The sequence below is a fragment of the Ischnura elegans genome, chromosome 8, assembly GCF_921293095.1.
Source record: "Ischnura elegans chromosome 8, ioIscEleg1.1, whole genome shotgun sequence".
NCBI lineage: Eukaryota > Metazoa > Arthropoda > Insecta > Odonata > Coenagrionidae > Ischnura > Ischnura elegans.
Genome location: NC_060253.1, coordinates 49,020,973 through 49,044,343, shown reverse-complemented (window position 1 = coordinate 49,044,343; position 23,371 = coordinate 49,020,973). Strand labels below are relative to the sequence as shown.

Here is a 23,371-nt window from a genome sequence, read left to right as displayed (position 1 = left end):
AGAATGATATCCTTCCCATGAAAATGATTCTAATGTAACTTTGTATGGTGACTTTTTAGTACCTTACTTTTATTTTTGCTTTTAATTTACCATCTTAAGGATTTATCAAATTTTTTAGCTAGATTCTTAAGCAACACAAAAATGCAATATAATTTATGAGTGGGTTTGATTTTATATACAGTGGAACCCCGATTTATCGTTCTTACATTCATCGTTCGCCGCTCCTGGTCCCAAATTAAGTTCCATACAGACAATGTAATTTTTTCCCGCATCTATCGTTCCCCGAAGTATCGTTTTCCCGCATTGATTGTTTGAAGATCGCGGTCCCGTCGAATAATTTTCCCGCATTCATCGTTTGATAAAAATGAGGCGAAGTGTTTACAACGTGTTATTTATGGTTAATAACAACAGACACATAGTTTGAATCTTCCTCAGGAGATTGAAATGCGATAGGGAGAAGCAGAGTGCCGTGGGATAGTTACATTAGCGCATTTCCCAAGATCCGGTACCCCCCTCCATTCAGCACTCGCCTCCCCCTGGTTGAAGCTTTCTTCTTCTCCGAAATAAAAAAAGGTTCCAGCTTGAGCAGGGATCGTATTACGACGACCTTAGCTTCGAAAGAAAATATCAAGTTACTCGAGAACAAAAGAAACCTTTTTCACGCCTCCCCTTTTCTCAACCGCTGACTTTTTTTTAGCCGGCTCGCTTCAAAGATCCCCACCTCTAGAGGTCAACTGCTGCATGAATCACCAATTAGCACAAAAGGTGTGTAAAAATGAATTTCGGCAATTGGTATTATACTTTTATTAGATTGAGATATTAGTGATGTGCACGTTATTCAAAAAAGAATGATACCAAACACGGCGTATTTCTAACGTTATTTTACGCATTTTAAGCAAGGAAATAGTTGGAATAATACGATGGTGATTTCTGGCGAATATCGATATCCTCGCAGCTGATAGTGAGCTTCACGGCAGTTGATGTGGATTTTTTTCGAAAGCGTCTGGTTACAATTTACGAGTTATGCTACAAGTCTCACTTGTCTGAGGTGCTAACGAAGCGATATCTTCTCAGGATATTTTGTTTCTCCCTACTTGCAATCTGAATTCATCTGCTCATCTAGAGCTACGCTACTTATTGTTAGAAATGAGTGGGTAAGTTGCCTTCTCTATAGGATAAAAAATTTCATTGCGCAGTCATATGGTCATGCTTCACCCTCTGCATTAAGCTCTGCCTACGCCGTATGCGATAGCATTAGTGCCAAACTTCACCTCGTACGAGTGGTTCCGTACTTTCCGGGGTGGATTGACTTAAAACTAGCGAGTGTTTTCCATGTGGGTTCAATGGAGTCCGGTTTCATTTTTATTAGTTTTATTCTTATTCGTCTTCGGACCTTGGCCCTTCCGAAGACACAAGTGAGAACTTTAAAAGATGGACTGAAAATAATTGATGATGAAGAAAAGAATCCGGGCTAGAAATACAGTGAAACCTCTATTTTACACTTTTGAATGGACCACTTACAAAAAGTGCAAAATTGAGGATATTGTAAAATCGAGTATCATTTTCTAAAGGCGATATTGTTTGGGACCTGATATAAACTGTGTAAAATCAGGGAAAATGTATAATGGGGGAATGTAAAATCGAGGTTTCACTGTACGTGAATATTGCAGAACGCCTCGGTATGTCTGGTAGCACATGACGGCAAGGGTGAGATCCCTGGTGAAAACAAGAAGTGGGATGAAGCCGAGGATCAGGTGGGCGTGCCGCTGACGATTAACGCCACATTGCCTCAATCATATTAAAAATTTAATTGCAAGAAAGGAACATTTCAAATAATAAACTATTTTTGGCCTACTTGATCCATCTCATAACCAATCACTGCGACGGCGAAATCAGTTATTTGAGGCATAACACGCACATTTCTCTCTTAAATACGTCTACTTGAAATGGCATTTGATGGATAAGAATTTTTACATCAGACAGAAACGCATAACAGCAGTGAAAATTCCGAGTGGAGTGCAAACATTTTTTAGCAAGGCGGCTTGTTCCTTTAGGGTATTAGAAAGAGAGATAAGTCGAATCAACAATATGACCTAAGTGTTTCGATGAAGTAATAATATTCCTGTAATCAGCTAAAATCTCGTTTGAATCCATTAATGAATATCATAATTCGCAAAAATCCAGCGGATCCTGGGACATAGGCAACCCGGACAAACATTCCCGCATCGATCGTTTTCCCGCATTCATCGTTTATTTCATCCATCCCCCTGAAAAACGGCAGATCGAGGTTCCACTGTATCTTAAAATTGTCTTTCTCCATTTTATATTTTAGGTTCTACTCTTTATGGGACACGGGCTATGCAAAAATACATATCCCCATCATAGCTTCAGTATCTGAGCATCAGCCGACAACATGGTTTTCGTTCCTCTTTGATCTCCATGTCCTTGTGCCAACCTTTCCTGCTGGATTGTGGCACTGCATTCGTGACATCAATGATGAGCGTGTCTTTGGTAAGGTCCATTTTATTGGTATTATTTCATAATTTAATATTGTTGCATCAAAAAAATCAATCCGTAAAAACTGTTGAAAAAGAAATACCTTTTCCTGGCTGCCAAAGGTGAGGTTGTGCCTTTCAAACGAATTCCCTATCTGCCTACTATACACGCACAAGTCCAAATATTTACGTCATAAGTTTGCTCTATCCACAAAATAACTGAGTAACCTTGATGTTAAATGTACTCGGGGAATCTGCAAAAGTTGACTCTGAGATTTTAATGCCTTATTTTTTGATGAGCACAGTTATCTGGGTACTCCTGGTGTATTTTTCTGTGACGAGTGGCGACAGTTTTGAAAGTCATCCTTCTTTCAAAATTGTCGTTACTCGTAACAGATGAATGTGGCTGGAGTACCCGGAGAACTGCACTCATCATGAACATCAATGCAAAAACCTTTGCCGGAAATTTACCTTATTTTTTTGATTAGAAGATAGAAGACAAATAGAAATAGTTATTCAGTCCAAATCTTCCCGTGCAAGTAAGTATTATCAATTGTGAGATCAGTGTATCCATTGTCTTACCCCCGTGCCGTTAACAGGGGACTAGCCTAGTGGTTAGCATACAAAGGCATAACTGCAGTTACAAAGGTTACTGATTCAAGGCACAATGAAGCTAAATTGTTTGCTTTCACTAATTATGAAATCACTTCCTCGTATAGTGCAATTCTTTATGGTCCAAAACCACACAGGAAGAATAAAGGTTTCTGGGACAGCCATGGGATAAAAGTACTTTGAATGAGTTAAATACCCATGACAAACTGGGCAGTTGAAAAGTCTTCTGAAATATTCATGATGAAGAAAAAAAATTAGTCCTTCAGATATCCCTCGAACCAGCGACCTTTGCAATTGTACTTCAGTACACCCATGTCTCGTATAGCGCAATTTCGATTAGCGCAATTTCGATATAGCGCAAATTCGTTCCTCGGGGAAACATTGCAACGCAGTGTAGCCTAATCAAAAATCTTAAACGCTCTCGTGATAAAACGTGACCTTGCGCTAAGTACACACGAAATTTCTATCATTTTACGCATATTAATATTATTGCTTGCCTCAGATCTTCTTTTTTGTTTATATATTAATCGAAATCCATTGCTGCGCAATGGCCAAAAGTATTACTCGTCATTGGGTGTAGATAGCCGGCCTACCGAAGATTTATCTCGTCTCCTTAACAGAATGATAATAAATAATTTAGATCGTTAATTAAGCGTGGGGCTAGTGGAAATGAGTTTTTTTTCAGCAATACGGTTTGAGACGTATTTTTGCCGTCGTAGGTTACCGGGCGATTGACTTCCAGGTAGAGTCTACGCTAAAGCCTTCAAGGTCATCGGTATTCACGGGGGAGAAATGGAGCGGTGACCGAGTTGCGCATGAATAGCATCAACACATAAAAGGGTCCGCTATAGAGTCTTAAACACAATGGCTTCGTTCCCTCCCCGCAGTCATAGCCCTTCTGCGTCTCAGGAATACAGTTCAGCAGAAGAAGGTGATTTAGATAGAGCCATACAGAGTAAAAACCAAGAGAATATGGCAAAAAATAGGAATGCGTGTAGAAAAATCAAGAATTTATCAAGAAAAACCATTAACCTAGAAGAGGACTTGAGAGAGGTCAATTGCTTTGAAAATGGAGAGCGTCAAAGCGATATTGCGCGGAAGTTTAAACTCACGATGCCTTATTCTGAATAAAGACGAAGTTAAAACATAAGTGACCTTAAACAGCCGCACCAACTTCAACCAAGCGGTCTACACATACGGAAAATTAATAGTGAATCAGGACAAAAAGACGAGAGTGGTAATCGCTCCGAGACATTTAGTGAAAGCTCCGGTTGGTTCCAGAATTTAAACGGCAAGCAGGTATTTTCAGTGCGGCGATATCAGGTGAATCTGCAAGTGTTGATAGCGCAGTCACCGCAGCATTTTCTGATGAACTCCAAGCTGTGATTGAAAGTGGCTCCTTTCCCCCTCAACCAGTTTTTAGTGTTGACGAGACGATATTGTTTTGGAAAAGAATGCAATCTCGTTCATTCATTTTCAGGGAAGGAAAACCTGGGTCAGGTTTCAAGGCGTTTAAAGGCTGTTTCACGTAGCTGCTAATGACTCGGAGGACTTCAAATTAAAATGATTTATCATTCATAAACTCCGCTAGCTATGAAATGGCATTTAAAGTAGCATTTTCCTGTCATTTCGATGAGCGACAAAAGGGCCCGGGTGACACAATAGTTGTTTTTAGACTAGTTTGAAAAATCATCAACTGCCGGCAACGCATTACGATCCCCTGAGATAGCAGATGTTAGCCCACCCGCACGACAGGATGGAATTTCGAAAGCACGTAAGAATTTTTTTTAACGTGAATAAAAGTCTTTGAATGCCTGAATACTATCTTTAAAGATGTTTTAAACTATAAATATTTATAGAAATAATGTTTTCTAAGGCTTTTTATGGGAATATAGATGTTTTAGAGGAAATTCAATACCCAAGACCTATGCTACCAGGAACGCATCCCTATCTTCCCAATGTTAAAACGCTCTCGTATAACGCAAATTCGTATAGCGCAAAGACCCCAAGGAACGCATCCCTTGCGCTATACGAGACATGGGTGTACTCTAACCATTGGGCTGATCACATAGCAATGGTGTCGGCAATGGCGATGAGTTCGGTGATATTACGATTTTAAATAATTAATTCCAAGGAAACATGGAAGAGTTGGATCAAATTACTGCTAAATAATTATCTCCATTTGCCTTCTGCACCAAAAAAAATTACAACACTTATATTGGGGGGGTCAACTTTTGCAGTCTCCCCTTCTTATTACTCGAAAAACATACTTGCCATCATGTTATTGGTGCATACCCATGTAAATTTTTTGATGTGAGTTGAAGTTTTAGAAAAAAATTGTTATTTCATGTACATAATTTTGGACGACCAGATTAGTCACGGTGCTTCATCATCTATTTGCATACCAGATGATGTCACACAAAGACAAAACTTGTCTTCCAAAATTAAGCATGTGAAATTTACAGTTTTTTTTAAATTATTCAGTTTCATCAAGTTGCACCTTGAACTACCATATTTCTCCGAATATAGTCCCCCCCTTTACTTTTACCATGGGCATGTTGGAAAAAAAGGGGGGACTATATTCAGACATATACGGTATTAATTATGAGGGAGTGTTGGTTGTGAGTTGAAGGCTTGGATAATGGTCGAGAGTGCGTAGTAACTCCTTGAGTTACAATGTATTCTCGGTGATGAAAATAGCCAAAAATGTTTTTGTCAAACTTTGCTGCTTAAAATAGGGATATGCATCTTGTAAAGATTCATGCAGTGAACAGCTGTGCATATTTGCAAAAATATTCTTATTTTCCTCCAAACACCAAGGAACCTAAGTAGTGTTCTCATCCAAGCATACACTTTTTTTTTATTTTAAAAGATCTTATCATATTAATAAAATTGAATTTGAAGGAAAGTCCTTGTCATCGTTTACAATGTTCTTATAAAAAACTGGTCTTCCTAGTGGTATCCCAAGATGAGGCAAAAGTTTAAAGGCTTCATTTTCTCCATCCAATCATTGGGATTTTGTATATCTTTGTGATGCCATTTGAATGGCAGTCTTGTTTTGTTATGTTCTGACCATTTGCAGGGGTGACCACTGAAAGAAGTGTCCATTTTGAGAGATTATGTGGGTTAGTTTCCATTTTCTTTTTGTCAGAAAACCGATAACTTTTGAATTATTGTTATTGCAGCACTATCCTCTTTTAATCAACATAGCTGCTGGATGAAATAAATAATTGCCTATAATTTAATTCTTCATGTTAGAAGGTCTTTGAATGGAGAAGTTTTAACAGTTTATAATGCTTTTGTTGGACCATTGAATGATTGGCTATGATTGTTATGATTAAAAACAGCAATATTTTAAAAACAAGGATCAAAAAAATTAAAGTGTAACAGTTGTTTTTCACTAAGGATAGATTTTCCACAAAATAGCCAAGTGTTAACCACTGAAGGGTTCGAAATTTAAAGTATGGTTTGTTATTTTTATTGAATTGGTAGAGAATAATAAGAAAGTGTTCCAACTATTACTTAAGCATTATTCAGGAGAAAATTTTGCCCTTTTTGATTGTGGAAGCAATATTTTATTCTTATGACACTCCAAATTGATGACTTTGTCTATTTAATCCTCTGGCAGTGGTGCTGTACGCTTTGAGCGCCGTGTACTTTGCTGGCGTGATGGTGCGCTTGATGCTGACGCTGACGCCTGTCGTGTGCATCCTCTCGGGAGTGGCTTTCTCGCGCCTCTTTGAGCTCTACCTCCGAGAAGAGGAGGGCTCATCCCTTGACACCAAGAAGGGGGCCAACAGCAACACAGGGGCTTGGCTCAGCGGCAGTGGCTCTGCTGCAGTCTCTCTGAATGCTCGTGGGGCTGGGCTCGATGATTCGGATGCCGATGATGGAAACGGCAAGAATGGGAGAAATTTATATGATAAGGTGTGTTTTTTTTTTCAATTTCACCTTTTGCATTGTCATAAAAATAATGAATGAGCAAATAATGAACTTTTTAGAACCCAGTTCAATGGACTCCAGTAAATAGTGAACTCTCCCATAAATTACATATTACGTCAGCATGTGATACACAAATGACACAAAATAATAAGCAAAAATTATAGAAACAGTTGTGATTATATTAAAATCAGGTACCCATAGTTATTATTGATTATGGAGGTAATTTTTTTCAAAAATCAATTACCTCTGATATTCATTCATATGGTGGTGGGTTGGGTGGGGCAATAAATGACATTCCTCATCACCTGCCAGAAATTTACCATTTCACACCTCAGGATTGCATTGTACACTTCAATATTATCCCATCACAATTTGTTTGATTTATTGTGAAACAGTTTTCCCCTGAGAAGAGAAGAAGAAGTAAAATGAGTGAGAGAGTTGGAAGAAGTGTTAACCTCGCCGTTTCCACGGAAGTGAATTTATTATTTCCAGGCATAGTTTCTTTGCAGGGTGACTTTATCTCAGCCATCAAGATAATGTTACACTGTGATGAAACCATGGTTAAAATATATTCTTTTGTGGAAGCAGTTAAATTAGGAATGGATTTAGGATGACCGAAAGGAATCTTGGGAGTGTGGTAGCATTGTGGGTAGAGCACATGGCTGGTGCTTGAAGGGTCTAGGGTTTTTATCCTGCCTTTTGAAGCTCTTGGAAATCCCCAAACAAATACCTCTCTGTGTGAGGTGGCCCAGTGATGTCACTCTCACTTGTCGGTTAAGTTGGTGGTATGTATTCAATGCTATGAAAATGAGCAAGAAAAACTATTTCCTACACCTCTGAGTTTAATGACGAACAATCCAGGTTTTTATGTTGGTTCCATTCACCACCTCCTTTTAACGGCACCAGTCTATTTAGGGTTGTGGGTTATAATCCTGCCACTGCTAATGTCATTTGTCTCTCCTTCTCGGTGAGAGACCACGTTCACTTGTGGAAACAGTTGAAATTTCCTTCAACTCTAAAATAAAGAGGAAATTTGAACATGTTGTGCCTGCTTAGAGTGCATGAATGAAGGGAAAATCTATATCTGTCAGTCTATAGTGGCCTTGTTTTTATTCTCTATTGGTGACTTTCTTTGTGGACTACTGAATGACCTGATAGTGCATGTGCAAATGCTCATTTGTCTCTGCTTACTTACATCCAATTGAGTGTGATTCTTGAGCCACAGAAGTGCATTATCATCATTAATCGACCAAAATCCAAGAAGATTGGTTTGACACAGCTCTCTACTCAATTCTCATATCAGCTAACCTTTTCACACCTAAGTATTTTTTTCTCTTTCGCATCCTTCATTGTTTTTCCTATATATTTTATTTTTTATTTATTTATTTATTTATTTATTTAATCATTCAAAAACATGATTAAAAATAAGTCACATACAGGTATATGCTGTGTGTCGTAATGGAGATTGCCCCGACATTTCGCGACTGACTGCTGGTCACTTTTTCAAGGGAATAATGCTGGGGTTGGTTTTTGCTGCCTTTTTTATATTTCAGGTGGGAGGGGTGGGTGGAGGGTGTGAAGAGTTAGGACTGGAGGGGGAAGATAACGAAATGTTGCGGATGACTGGGTTCCAAGTACTGCTGATTCTTAATCCGGTGTCTCTATTATAGTTGTTCTTGTTCTTCTTTATTTCTATGGCCTCGCGGATGAGTCGGGCTTTGAAATGTTTTATCCTCCCGATGACTCTTGATTTTTCGAAGTCGACCGAATGTCTGGTGGCTTCGTACTCCGCTACGGCTGACTTTGAAGAGTAACCCAGTCGAATGGCCCACTTGTGCTCTTCTATACGAGTTTTGACCGTTCGTCGCGTTGCCCTGATGTATTTCTTCTCGCACGATCGGCAGGGGATTTCGTATACTCCTTCAATTTGAAGTGGCGTCCTATCCTTGGCATTTCATAGGAGGTGTCGTACTTGGGCATGTGGTTTAAAAAATGGCTTTAATGTTAAATTTCCAGAGGATGTTACAGATCTTATCCATCATTCCTTTCACTTAGGGGAGGAAGGCTTTCTTTTGGTTAATGATGTCTTCTGTGTCTTGGGAATTGTTCCTGTTGTCCTTGTTGATAATCTTTTTAAAATTGCGGGATATAGCTCCGCTGTCGTAACCATTAAGATGTAGGATGGATTTCAGCTTAATAATTTCTGAAGATAGATTCTTCGGATCACTCAGCCTGATCGAGCGTTCAATTAGAGAGGTCATCACAGCATTTAATTGAGCAGGGTCGTGATGAGAACTGGCATGGAGATACCGATTTGTTGATGTCGGTTTTCTATACATGGCGTGGCCTGGGCTTCCCTTGTCATTCTTGTTCACCAAGACGTCGTTTCTCGAGAGACTTCCTCATTACTAACACACACAAACACTAACTAAGACAAGAAAGTGCACGCTCTCAGTTATTTATTATAAAATAAATGCACATTGCACAATTCATGCACTCACTTTGTTATTGTAAATGGCACAAGTATAATGCCCATAGGAAATTTAAACTTTCTCTTCAATTCAGATGCCATAGAGGTCACTGGCTCAGTTCACTTTCAGAGTAGTCATATACAGTATGCATTTATTGTATGTTATATTCATTCCTTACAGGCTGGAAAACCGAGAAGGGGTCGGCATGATCCCCAAACTAGTACTCCTCCAGGCACACCATCATCCCGGCGTGGCGGTGGTGACGATAGTGCGTCATCTGTGGCAACATTTCATGACACGAGCAGTGGTGGTGGTCTGGGGCTTAATATCAGGTCAATCGTGATTGTCGCTCTTCTTATGCTGTTGATGATGTTTGCCGTTCACTGTACTTGGGTCACATCCAATGCATACTCCAGTCCATCCATCGTATTGGCTTCGTATGCCCAGGATGGGTAAGTTGTTCCATTTTCTTTTTGAGATGTGTGATAGAAATGTGAATTTCTTAAATTCGAAATTTCAATTCACAGCATTAAAATGAAGATGGTCACATCCATGCTAACTTAATGTACAAAATTTTTTGCAGACTTCTGGGCTATTTATTGCATTAATATGTTTTTGACTCATATTTTTTTATCCTCCCTTTAACTTTCCTCCATCATTGCTCAATGTTCTCAATGTGTTGGCTTTTAATTCAGTTGTTAAAACATCAAGTGTTTTGCACCTTTGTCCATTGCGCCTAATTATTGTGTGTTTTTGTGCCTCCCTTCCTTGAATGATAGTTGATTTCACCATTTTACATGAAAGCGCTCGATGAATTTTATGTGGCAAGAAATTGGGCGGGTTGAGAGTTGTTACACTAATTTCCTTTTATGATTTCCTAATTTTGGCTTATTAGTTCGACCATGAAAGAGTTGTTAAAATATTTTATATTGAAGAGGAAACTGTCTTTTTCATTTTTACAATTTATTTTAGTTGTTGCTATTATTTTTATTTTAACCTTAGGGAAAGGATGTTGTTTTGGAATAAATTAAAAAAATAATATTCCCATACTTTAGAGCACTCAGAGAAGTGAAATCATAAGTTTCTAAATATTCAATGTATTTACTTGCAGTTCGAGACAAATACTGGATGACTTCCGAGAGGCCTATCATTGGTTGTCTCAGAACACAGATGTTGATGCCCACATCATGTCTTGGTGGGACTATGGCTATCAGATAGCTGGGATGGCCAATAGAACAACTCTTGTAGATAACAATACTTGGAATAATAGTCATATAGCATTGGTTCGTATTTCTTTTTAGCATTTTTCTATTTTGAATTATTTCCTCTTGATTTAAATTTTAAGGTTATTGCTTTAATCTTTTTCACTTGAATGTTGTCATAGCTCAGGGAAAATGAGCATCTTAGAGATAAATTCTCTCTTTGAAAGTTGAATTAGATTGGAAATTATTAAGCTGTCTTCATTAGTAGGGTATTTTTAATGATCAATTAAATGAAAATGAATGAATGTTATAGCCTAATATTTATGTATTGCATGCATTATTGCCCACAAGGATTTTGTGTGCAATACAAATTGCTAGGAGTTTAAATTCTAAGGACTTGATTATTAATTCCTAGTGTGCTCTGTCTCTATTATATATGCTCTGTGAAAAAACTCAGGTGCATTAGGTCAAAGTGATAAATATTTTGTTCTTGAAAGCATTATGATGAGCATCTGCAATTATTCTTGGCATCTACTTTCTGAAGGTTGGGAAGGCCATGTCGTCTAATGAGAGTGCTGCATATACCATAATGACGGCATTGGATGTTGACTATGTTCTAGTCATATTTGGTGGAGTTATCGGTTATTCTGGTGATGACATCAATAAATTCCTTTGGATGGTGAGGATAGCGGAGGGGGAGCACCCGAAGGACATTCGTGTGAGTAGGACACTTTTTTAAACTTGTGGCAATGATACAGTCATTTTCAAAAGTTTTAGGACAAATTTTGTGGTGCTATCTCTGCTTCTTAAGAAAAGATTCTAGTTTCCCATATTCATTTTTAGTCCTTGGCCATGAACTGCAAATATTTTGTTTGTGCATGAATATAAATGCACTCAAAGGGAGAAGTTACTTCATTATGCAAATTCATCATTCTGTTTCAACTTATGTTGGATTTGATGATAATTATGAGTGTATTTACTGTGTACTTGCCCTGGTTTTCACGGTTGGTTTTTTTCAATGCATTATATATAATACTTACAATGCATGGAGCTGAGAATTTATGATGAATAGAAACCTGTAAATACATAATTAACGACTGAATGAGCTGAAAAATATATGAGTAAATTATCCCACAATAGAGACCCGATCCAACAATCAGCACTTCTCATCCGCCCATGTTTCCATTCGCCCACCACAAAAAGTAGTGGTGTAGTTGTTAAGTTTTTTTTAATTTCACTTCGTTTTCACGTTACTTTCAAACATTTTATTTCACTTTAAATAATACATACTCGGGAGCGAGGGAACACCCGTCCGCCATAACTATCACAATCTGACTCCCTCCCTTTACTTCCTCTTGCACCGTCAACAATCCCAACAATTACCTCACTCCACCTCTGCTGCTTATTATTGCTTGTATTACGTCACACCAAAAACCAAAACAAACCACTCAAAAATAGGTGTTACATTTGCCCCATTGGAAAAGAAAATGGAATGACATGCAATTTTCTTTTTCAAAGCCTTCAAAAACAAAGTATTATGGGTTACAGGCGCGGCCCCAACGCCTTCAGTTTTGAACTTCCCCCTTTCCATCACACAAACACAGTTCACTCCACTTCACACACCGGCATTTCATTATTCCATCTGTCACACTTCTCTTACTTATCACTCCCCTTCTCCGTTCACTTTACTCATTCATTCATCACTGTCATCATTCATTCCAAGCATATAAATACCAACCATGCACTTAATAAACAATCAACAAACACTCCTGCAATCATCCATATCAAATTATTACACATGTATTTACCCTCACTTTTCTCCTGTCACATCACCCTTCCACCGTCTCTCCAGGGTGTAACCACTCTCGCCACCTATCTAATTGCCCCATTTTAAATTTTACTCTCCTCCTTTTCTCCTTCCTCCTTCTTCTCTCCACCCGACCTTCGTCCCTTCTTACGTTACCTTCATGTATCCTAAATATTCTCGCGATCCTCTTAGAGTCACCTTCTCCCGCCGATCCAAGCTCGGTTATGTGACTGCTTCCTTCCGCCATCATGGAATTGACAAGGTGCTGTCGCTCCGGTTGGCACGCCTCCGCTACATTGTTTAGTGCAGGCCGCTGATCAGCTGATCTCACGCCCGGCCGGTGAAAGTATCCATCGCCGAGAAAGTCATTGTCTCGTCGTCCCTCTCTCTGCTGGCTCGACGCCTGCCACTCCTGCTGCTGCGACTTCCTCGAGTCCCATCCGTGCTGCTGGTTGTGCTGGAACGCGCCTCCCGACGTCCTCCACGCACTCTCCTCACGGGGTCCTGATGTATGCCTCCCATCGAACGTCGGGACCTTCAACTGTACCGCGGATGCCATTGTGACGCTGGGTCTCGTGTCTTTCTCACGCACGATGCGTTGGACTGCTTCCTCATCTAGCCCAGCTGCCTTTGAGGTGGATTCTTGTCCTATCTCGTCCGCCATCTTCCCGGGCACTTCCTCCGCTTGTTTTTCCTTTCTCCCCTTACATTCTCGCCGAAACGCCGCTAACCCTTCGTTGATGCTCTTCATTGTCTCCTCCAACTTTTTGTCCCTTTCTTCTTGTTTGCTATCCTGCCTCTCCAGTTCTGCCTTTAACTGACTATCTCGCCTCTCCTGGTCTTCTAGCATCTGTCTTAGTAGCACCCGTAGGTCACTGTATCCTTGGTCCTGCGTCTCCATCTCAAACTCATGTATCTCTATATCTACCCCTTCTTTTATCAAAAGCGGTTTTAAACGTTCCTGCAACTCAAATTTCGCCCCTTGGGTCGGCGATCCCCGATCCCTCAACAAACTTTGTAAATCCACCTTTTTCAGTTCGTAAAATTTTTTCACTCCCGCCATCTTGAATTCCCGCTCTCTACGACGCGACTCGTTCCTCAAGGCGTTCCGTGGTCTCGATCCTCTCGAGAAGTCGTGCCCTACACGCTGCGGCGCCAAAATGTAACGTTTTTTTTAATTTCACTTCGTTTTCACGTTACTTTCAAACATTTTATTTCACTTTAAATAATACATACTCGGGAGCGAGGGAACACCCGTCCGCCATAACTATCACAATCCGACTCCCTCCCTTTACTTCCTCTTGCGCCGTCAACAATCCCAACAATTACCTCACTCCACCTCTGCTGCTTATTATTGCTTGTATTACGTCACACCAAAAACCAAAACAAACCACTCAAAAATAGGTGTTACATAGTGGAGAACGAGTGCTTCTGAGAAAGTGATGTTGGACGGGGTCACTATTGTAGGGTACTTTACTCATTTTTTTCCAGCTTATTCTCTCATTTAATACATATTTATTTACTGATTTTTAATAATTGTAAATTTTCTGCAGTTGCTTTATATACTTTTTAAAAACGATAATGAGCCATATTAAAGCTAGGAATTGGGTAAGAGCCTTTTAATGTTTTTAAGGTTAGGGATTTGCAGATGGTAACCCTGGTAATATACTGATAGGTTACCTGATGTACTACCCACTACAAGTTTTAAGTTGTTTGATTGTTGCATATTTTTGACTTTGTTGTGTTGTTGATGAATCATACTGTGTATTTTGAGCTTCACTCTTGTAAATTTTCTTCGGCTGCAATCTTATGCTCCATTGAAGTTCACTGTATTTTATTATATAATGCAGACTTGAGTACCTAATTGAAGATTGATTTTGAAATTGTCCGATCAATCTCGAGAATCCGGAAGACTGAATGTGTGTGTTGCTTTTTCAGGAAAGCGATTACTTCACGGATCGAGGGGAGTTCAGAGTGGACTCCGAGGGAACACCAACACTTCTCAACAGCCTTATGTATAAACTTAGTTATTATAGATTTGGGGAACTAAAGGTGAGTGAATGATCGTGGTGATTATTTCATCTCTAACTTATTGAGTGGAGCCTATTAATGAGCCAATTTATGATGAAAGTGGTAGTAAAATTTTTTGCATATTACCAGACTTCATAATACATGAGCCAGCTATTTGAACCTCATTGCTGTAATGTGTTGGTGACAATTAACCCTCTTAGTGCTATCTTTCTTCCTGGAGTAGTGGGCATTTTCATAAAATGTAGCAACCAGGAAAAAAAAACAATACAAAGCTCTTTTATTACATATTCTTAAGCATTATTTTAACTATTGAGGTAAAATTGGTTAAATGACAAAATATTTTTATGTTTATGAAATAAAATATGTCAATGTAATAAGTTATAGAAAATTAAATAATGTATTACATAAGAGCTGATATATCAGCCTGCCGCACTAAAAGGGTTAAGAAATAAATCAGGGTGTTGTGATGGCTAGAGTGTTGGCTTCCCACTCCTTAGGCTCGGGTTCAAATCCCAGTGGTAGCAGATAATTTTCAGAGACTACCTGATCCCTGCTTGAATGATGTGTGGAGGGCATTTCAAGCAGAACACTCCATCGATTGAATGGGATGTTAAGCCATGGTCCTCGTGGCACCTTTCATTAAGAACAAGCTAATGCTGATGCCTGGTTTCTCTCCACCCTTCCATCCATTCCATTGCCTCGTGCCGCAAATGACCTCAGCTGTCGGTTGTCTCCTCCAAATACCATACCATGCCATACAGTTAACACGTTGCGTACCGGGGCATTTAAATTCTTAGGAACGCCAATTCTGGGTGGAGGTGTTGAGATTGGAAATGTGTGCCTATTCGGATAATGCCTTTGGTTTAAACATGGTTAAAAAGCTAATGTTTAGAATATAAATTTACCCAATCAAACGTTATGATGCATCAATTCATCATGAATAACGAATGACAACTGAAAACGTACTAACGAATACGTATTGTACGCTTTAAAATTGTTTAGGTTGACGCGCTGAAATTCAATGTAATTACCATCGTAAATTCCCCTGGACTAGGAATCGAACCATGGGCCTTTGGCTTTCCAAACTACTGTTATATCCAAAGGTATGAAGTTTGATTCCCAATCCAGTAGAATTTTTACCTGTAGCCATAATTGTGAAATTCCATCATAATTAATTTAAAAAACTGATTTGTGTCCCGTTTCACCTTCTTTGCTTTCCCTAAAATGGTGTTTTTCATGTGATTTTAATGATTGCATACCCTGATGCAGCAGCATCCGTAGAGGCAGTCCATGGTACTCAGAGAAAGATTAAGGAGGGCCTGTATTTCTTCTTGCTTCCATGATTCAAGGCCAATTATTCTCAACAATTGTCTCTTTGCTACTTAACTGTTTGAATGCTGCTGCTGGGAAACATTGCGAAGTCTGTGGTTTTGGGCTACCCTTTTGTCTGCACTTGCATTAAGCAACATGGATGATACTAGTGGAATGGCAAAAGTAAATAGTAAAAAATCAGTGATTGAGAAGACCAAATTTCTACCCACGGTGTGTTTTTTTTTTGCAATTTTGCATAATAGAACATATAGTAACAATGTTATAATGAATAATCTCTTGGTGAGAAGGAATATGAAGAAACATCTGGCTGTTACCATAAAGAGAACATTTCAATTTTAAAATTTCATGAAGTCAAGAAACAGTATTTTATTTCAAACCATTTATTTATAACAAAAACAAAGAAAAAAGGAAATACCTATGGTCATGAACCAGAGTATTAATATACAAACAAATTCACAGCCACTTTTATGTGGTGAATTTCTATTTTGAAAATTGAATTACTAACTGAGTTGGCTATATTGTTGCAGATAGAGCTAAAAGATGTGAAATAATCTTGGATGACTACTATTGTCATTATTTAATGAACCGCTAGTGGAAAATAGTTTTTATACGAGAAATCCTGTTGGGGGACATATATATTTCATCACATAATCTTTCCTCTTTACAGCTGGACTATAGGACCCCTGCTGGATTTGATCGAACTAGAAATGCAATAATAGGGAATAAAAATTTTGACCTCACGTATTTGGATGAAGCCTACACAACAGAACATTGGCTTGTGAGGATATACAGGTAATCACAATTCAATTATTTTCACATTATTGATGATTGATTTTTTGCTGCTTCTGTTGAGTAAATGAGAATTCATTGTCTTATGACTACAGTCTTCTTTGGCGTTAACACCGCTTATTATTGAATGATTTTATATGTATGGCAGGTCTAGACGCGACCTATTTTTTCTTTCATTTATGACTTTTTATCAATCTTTCTGTTGATGTATCCACTTTCATGATTCAATTTATAGTTCCAAACTCAAATTCATGACAGTAATACTTTTCTAGATCGATTATTGTTTGGTGGAAACATTGTGCAAATTGGGATTCAATGATTACCTTCATAAGAAGTGATTTCATACTCAGCGGCCAATGGTTTCCATTGTTTATTTATATTTTTTAAATGTTTATTTATATCCATGGTTTATTTTTTTAAATTCAAATGTCTTTGGGGCATGTTTTTTCCTTTTAATTGTGTGGATTATGATTGGAGTAAAATGAATCATCTATGCGTTCAATTTCCCATTATCTGGATTCAATGTATGTGATACCCAAACCTGTGCCCAGCATTGTCAACTGAGGAATTCAATTGAAAATTCTACGGTTGCCTGTCAAGGGTAAAAACAGCTTTTGTTTTCTCTGTAATCTGTTTGTGGGGATTTAAAATTGTTTAGGAAAGCTACTAACATACATAACTGCTTAAGGTATATGAAACAATGCAAGGAGATCGTCGTTGTAAACCAATTTTGGGTTTTTAGCCTAATATTTTCTTGATTTTTCTCCATTTCCAAAGGGTGAAGAAACCTCATGAGTTCAATCGCCCAAGGATACCTGTGTCCCAGAGGAAAATCAAGAGGAGCAAGCCATTCATTTCCAAGAAGGTGAGTACTTAAATTTATTAATTTCAGCTGGAATGTTATGATCCTTTTAAAATATCTTTGTGACTGGCCCAACCGTGTAAGCTCAGAATGTTTTTTGAGTGGCGTCCCGGCAGGAGTTGGGACCTATGACATTAGGGATGCGGGATGAGAGGGGCGGGTGTTGCCATGTTTTCTCAAAAGACAATGTGAATGAAGACGAAAGACTGTCTCATAAACTCTCTTTCCACTTTGCAACCTAGCAAACTTACTCATGAAGTTTTCACCACATCGGTTGGAAATTGATTGAATTTCCTGGAGAAGAGGCTCTGTCTATTGCATTTTGGTTGGTTTTCAGGAAGTCATGTGGGTAATGTTAAAATTAGATAAATTTTTTGTATCCAAGAAATCATGAAAAACTGGATCACTGTTACCCCAGTTGACGGTATTTGTGGTGACTTAGCTGATGCCATGTCCTCTGTTTTTGACAGTCATCGAGGCGCCGCAAAGGTACACTGAAGAACAGGCCAGTGGTGGTGAAGGGCCGCAAGGGACCGGCCGCCAGCTCGTCCTAGTGGTGGCAGCCGTAGGATTAGTTGGTCGGAGGGTGCAGCCCCCATTTTTTGGCCCTTCCACCCACCCCCACCTCCCGTCCCACCCTCCCACATGCGATCCCCCTGCTGCAAGACCTGCTGACACGCAGCTCAATATCTTCCCAGCCATCTCGACCGGAAAAAGGGTTCTTCCACGCAGCTGCTTTTCTTCTCCAACAACGAAGAGGTGTTTGCCTGGCTCTTTATCCTCCTGGAGTGATATGATTCCTCTCCATCACTCCACGGAAGGCTCTGTCATAAGATGACTGGGACTTTACAACCAGAGACTCAGGAAGCTAATAAAAAGAAGTCCATTTCCTTTTATGTTGGGAGCATCAGCACATTAATGTCCCTGCTCTGGGTTGTGCTGGATGTCAAAAATCAATGGAATCATGGCATGGTGGTTCAAATAATGTACCAGGTATATTATTGTGGTATATTGAATGAGTAAGGTTATGATTGTATGATTGGCCACCAGATGGGGTGGCATTGGAGTTGTTCCCTGTGGGAGACTTTGAGCCATTAAAGTGCTGTTGGGTTGGAGTGTGTGTGCTCACGGAGAAAGACATGTGCCTTTATGTCCCAGGATGCAGTAGCGATCCTTTGGAGAGTGGGGTTGGAGATCGAGTTCACTTGGTGGGCAGGGGGTGCGGGATTTTGCGCAGGTCAAGGTCTTCTGTTAATCCATAGATTTTTACCTTTTTTCTTTTGTGGCATCATTCATGTACCTTTAATCTGCTTGCCTTGCTGCATCTGTTGGAATTCATTGGTATTCAAATGGCAAGCACCTGAGGATCGGATCAGCTTTTCTACTATGGCTTTTTAAGTCTTCTGTTCATTAATGATTTTGTGTGCTCAGCACTTGAAACAATATTCTAAACATTAGAATGTGTTCTTTGCATATTGAAATGACTCGTATTTATACACTTCTTTCATTCAATTGCAGTGTTAAGTCCTTGTGTCTCCGGCCAATAAAAAAATTGAACTGCCTCTATATTTTTACCATAAGTCAATTCATAACTTTCTTAATATGCATTTGGGCTTCTGTTGAAGTTGATTGTTCAGAGAGAAGGAAAGATGGTAGGAAGATGATCTTACAACTTGAATGATGTTTTCTTGGGGTATCATTTTGGATTGATAGGTTTTCAAATATGTTTTTAGTACATTGGAAATTTGGCACAAGGATTTAAACTGGATTGAATCACTGCTTTGGGGCCTAAATTATTAACTTTTCTCTGGCCATTGTTGCTTTTAGTACACAATGAGGGTATCTTGCTCTTGCGGTGATTTCAGTGCTTTTATGGTTAAATTTGATTGGGCATGTGCAATCAAAATATTTTTACATATCTCTGGTTTTATTTTTCTTGAACTTCCAAAGCATTCCTGGAACATGGAAGTCATTAAAATCCTAAGGAACTTTGCTTTTAACCGGCAAATTTATCAATAGTATCAGTTATTTTCATTCATAATAACCTGATTGTGCTTACCATTAGGGATATCTTAACTTTTTCTCAATTTCTATGTAATAATCTGTGATTCATTGTTTCCTTTTTCATTAGGTTTGTTTGTCTAAAATTATTTTCAAATTCATCATATCAGTTGACATTTTAAATGGAAACCAGAATATCTGGTGGTAAGTTTTCTTGGATATGATGAAAATTATTATTGCCAGGGGTTAACCTTCTCCCACCAACAGACTCCATTAGTTGCTCTGAATTGGGATTTTAATAATCTTTCATAATTAAATTCTGCACTTTATGGTCATCTAGCTACATTGAATCTTGGTTCTTCCCCTTGTTGCCAATTGGGTTAAGTGAGTTGGGGTGAATTTTCGGCGTGGAACTTAACATTTTAAACCTGGGTCAATTCAAATACTTTATATGGTGTACAAAGGTTGATGTGGGTTGAATTAAGTAATCACTGTGGGTAGGCACATTGATATTGTGTAAGGGAGACCATTTCCAGTTTCTCAGAAGTTATTTTATTTTATGTTTTTGTGTTGTTATTCTGAAGATGTTAATGTGTTGATGTTGTTCATATGAGCAGCGTTATTTTATTTTTTTTCTCAAAAAGCTTCCGCAATTTCTTCCTGCAAATTGGACTATAAGTGGGGGTTTTCAGAATAGTGATTCTTTTCACCATGTTTAAACCTCCTCAACAGTGCTTGCTCTGCAAAATTTGACCTGATCACTTGCCAGGCACTCTGTGCAGAACTGATGGGAGGACCTCTGATAAGTGTAGTAAGCCAAAGTTTCGAATTCAGCATGTCCTCTATGTTTCCTGTTGAAAGATTTTTTTTAGAAGGGTCAGCATTTTTGCTGTCCTCAGGCGTGAATGACGTGAGCGAGATTGATGTTGAAGAGTTGCCAGTTCTGAGTGCTCTCGCGGGAGTGATGGGAAGGGTCGACGATATATGTGTGTCACCACAGATTTTGCATTTCACATCTGGGAGAAAAAGATTAAAGTGTGTGCTCTATGTTGCATTGTGTGCATGGGGAGGCGTGCCTGACAGTTTTGGCGAGTGTCTTAACAGCGTGCACTCCATGAAGTTATCACATATTGGAGTCCTTTGATGGCTCCCGAGTAATACCAAGCCTTTGGGTGTTGTTGATTGTGTGGCATAAACTCTTAGACTTAAATAGACAATTGTTTTGTGATATGTTGACTTTAAAAATGTCTTTTTTTGCACCTGACAACTAAAACATTTATAAAGCTACATTTTGGATTTTTATTTTAACCGTCCTGCCTCTTTTATTGTAATGCTACTCCTCTTTTGATCACATTTCATCAACTTGTGTTGCAATTGCTGAATTGCCTCATGCGGTTTTTCTTTCATGCTTTTCACTGTAGCTGTCATCAGGTTCCACTTACAAACTCCATTAGAGACGCAAAATTGTCACATCATTGTCAAGTGTGTCCATTGCTCTTCTTTTCTGCCCATATGTGGTTGAACCTTGATAAGTGAGAGATCAAGGGTCCAGTAGTTTTTTTTTTGCTTACAGAGGTTTCTCACTTACAAATGTTCCGGAACGACCTCTCGCACCTATACAGCTACAAATAAGGAAGAAGGGTGTGGAGAGTGGAGGGAATCCACAATTATCGACTTATTTTCTGTGTAATTACCTGTAAACTTTAAATTATGTTCAATATTTATTTAAAGAAATCTGTCAATGTTTGTAGAGATTCTCTTGTGGTATTATTAATATTTTTTTCGATCTCATAAATCTTATCAAAAATAGATTTTTACCTTTTTGAAACAACTCTACATGGGCATATCTTGGTTCACTGGATTCGAAAATGCAGCAATGTTAACTTTGAAGTTTTCTTTGACAAAATTTCTCTGTCTCTCTTTACCTTTTAGCTTCTGTCAAGGTATGTTTTAGGAATTGATAGGTTAGTTAATTTCGTGAAGAACTTGTTCTCTGCAATTCAACGTTAACAAAAATGTATGCTAATCGAAAGTTTGAGTGTGACATAGGTAGTTACCCCGTTATTCTGTATTGAGTCGGACAGCATACTTGTTACCCTGCCTGAAGTTGGCCAAAAAATCTCTCTCATATAGAGGTTCCTAGATTCTCACTTTCAAGGGTAAACATGATGGGACCTGGCAGTGAATCTGTTTTACAGAGGTTTATCACTTATCCAATTCATGATTATCGAGGTTTATACCATTAGGATTTGAAACGAAGGAAGCAGAGATGGCAAGCGAAAAAAAACGAAAATGTTTTCTTTCGACCTGGAGGGAAACAAAAATATGAGGCCTAGGTTTACTTTCGTTCCTACAGGAAATTAATATCACCAAGGAAATTAGTTCCCAACTGTGCATAATCATTTATTATTTTTATTTGTTAAGACCAGCATTTAAGATTACTAAGGAACATGTTTTGCTCAATTCAACCCAGTTTTCTCTGTTTCTTGTGGAAAAAAATTACGTGATATTTGCCAGGACCCCACCTCTCCCTCAGGGAGACTGGGTGAGAATCAGCTTGGCCCCCTCCCCCTAAACACCTCACGTAATTAATGGATGCCCCCAAAGTGACTAGTGAATATTTATTTATTTATTTTTTACTTTCCCATAAACAGCGCTTTATGGCCTTTACAACGGAGGATTAACAGCATACAATACAAACATCCATGCCCTGGATAGGGACCACCTACCAAGGTGGGATTCGAACTCACGACCTACGGTTTGGCAGGTGAGGACTTTACCCCACTGCCACCGAGGCCGGCAATATCCAATGAACATTATTATTTGAAAGTCTACTGTAGTTGCTGAAGAACAATAATTGTTGATACCATTACCTGCAATGTGTTGTTGATTATGGTTGAATATCCTATCAATGAAATCCTAAGGTATTTATGTGGGAGGGGTGTAAACTTGAAAGTGAAGAAACAAGGGAAAAGGTGGCCATTTCCTCTGGGTCTCTTACCTTTCTTCAAGAGACAGTCTCCCGTGTGTTAGTTGAGGGTGCTTCCAATGGATGAAAGAAGAAAGATGCCAATTTAAAAGCTTTTTTCTTTCCAGCATGCACTCAGAGGAATGCATGCATGCATGCACCCAACTATTTCTCTATCATTGTTTACTGTAGTTCCCAGCTGCAGGCTGTCTACTACCTTTTTCATGTATTATTAGTTTCAAACAATTGGTTGAAGTCGTGGGATATCAGTAAGGTTATTTATGGGGTAGGGTTATGAGAAGGTAAGAAAACAATTTTAGGGACTACATATATATTTGGGTTTCACAAGGAGGTTGTAGTTACAGAGGTGAGAGAATGATTTGTTTTCAGTTAGGGGCAGTGATTTAGCGAAAGTATTCAGAGAAATTTTTGAGCTGCAAGAATGGAGTGAATTTATATCCTCACGGATGTTCCTATCACTAAAAAAACCTTGGTGCACCAATTATCCTGTGAATGGTGACACTTTTGGTGGTTTGTAGTCTTTTCAGGTGCGTTGCTAAAAGGAATGTATGTCACAAAATAATCATTTTCTGATGGCTTAGAGGGTTTCTGATCCCCATTGACTATGACCCAGGGCCTTCCAAAGAGGCGATGAATAATTCGTCCCTCCATGACCAAGGGGGTCCTCCAAAAAACGTTTTCGGTGTTCCCATCTCAGGTAGGGCATGGCAGTGGCACAGCGAGGGGGGGTTTTGGGGGATGAACCCCCCCTCCAGAGCTCAGAGAAATTTTGAAGTTTAATCCAGTTCACTTAATTGGATTAATATTACTAACAGAATACAGTGAATACTAATAAAAT

General features: G+C 38.9%; 1 protein-coding gene across 1 annotated transcript in view; it reads left to right on the top strand.

Moving 5' to 3' along the window:
- The window catches only part of LOC124163809 (dolichyl-diphosphooligosaccharide--protein glycosyltransferase subunit STT3B), a 31,548-nt gene extending 10,717 nt beyond the window's left edge, over positions 1 to 20,831 (top strand). The window contains exons 7-15 of the mRNA XM_046540902.1: positions 2,333 to 2,511; positions 6,736 to 7,034; positions 9,701 to 9,972; positions 10,632 to 10,803; positions 11,267 to 11,440; positions 14,468 to 14,581; positions 16,560 to 16,684; positions 17,459 to 17,546; positions 18,014 to 20,831. Of these exons, the coding sequence (XP_046396858.1) occupies positions 2,333 to 2,511; positions 6,736 to 7,034; positions 9,701 to 9,972; positions 10,632 to 10,803; positions 11,267 to 11,440; positions 14,468 to 14,581; positions 16,560 to 16,684; positions 17,459 to 17,546; positions 18,014 to 18,097 (1,507 nt within the window). The 3' untranslated portion in view covers positions 18,098 to 20,831. The remainder of the gene's footprint in view (positions 1 to 2,332; positions 2,512 to 6,735; positions 7,035 to 9,700; positions 9,973 to 10,631; positions 10,804 to 11,266; positions 11,441 to 14,467; positions 14,582 to 16,559; positions 16,685 to 17,458; positions 17,547 to 18,013) is intronic.
- The last annotated feature ends 2,540 nt before the right edge of the window (positions 20,832 to 23,371 follow it).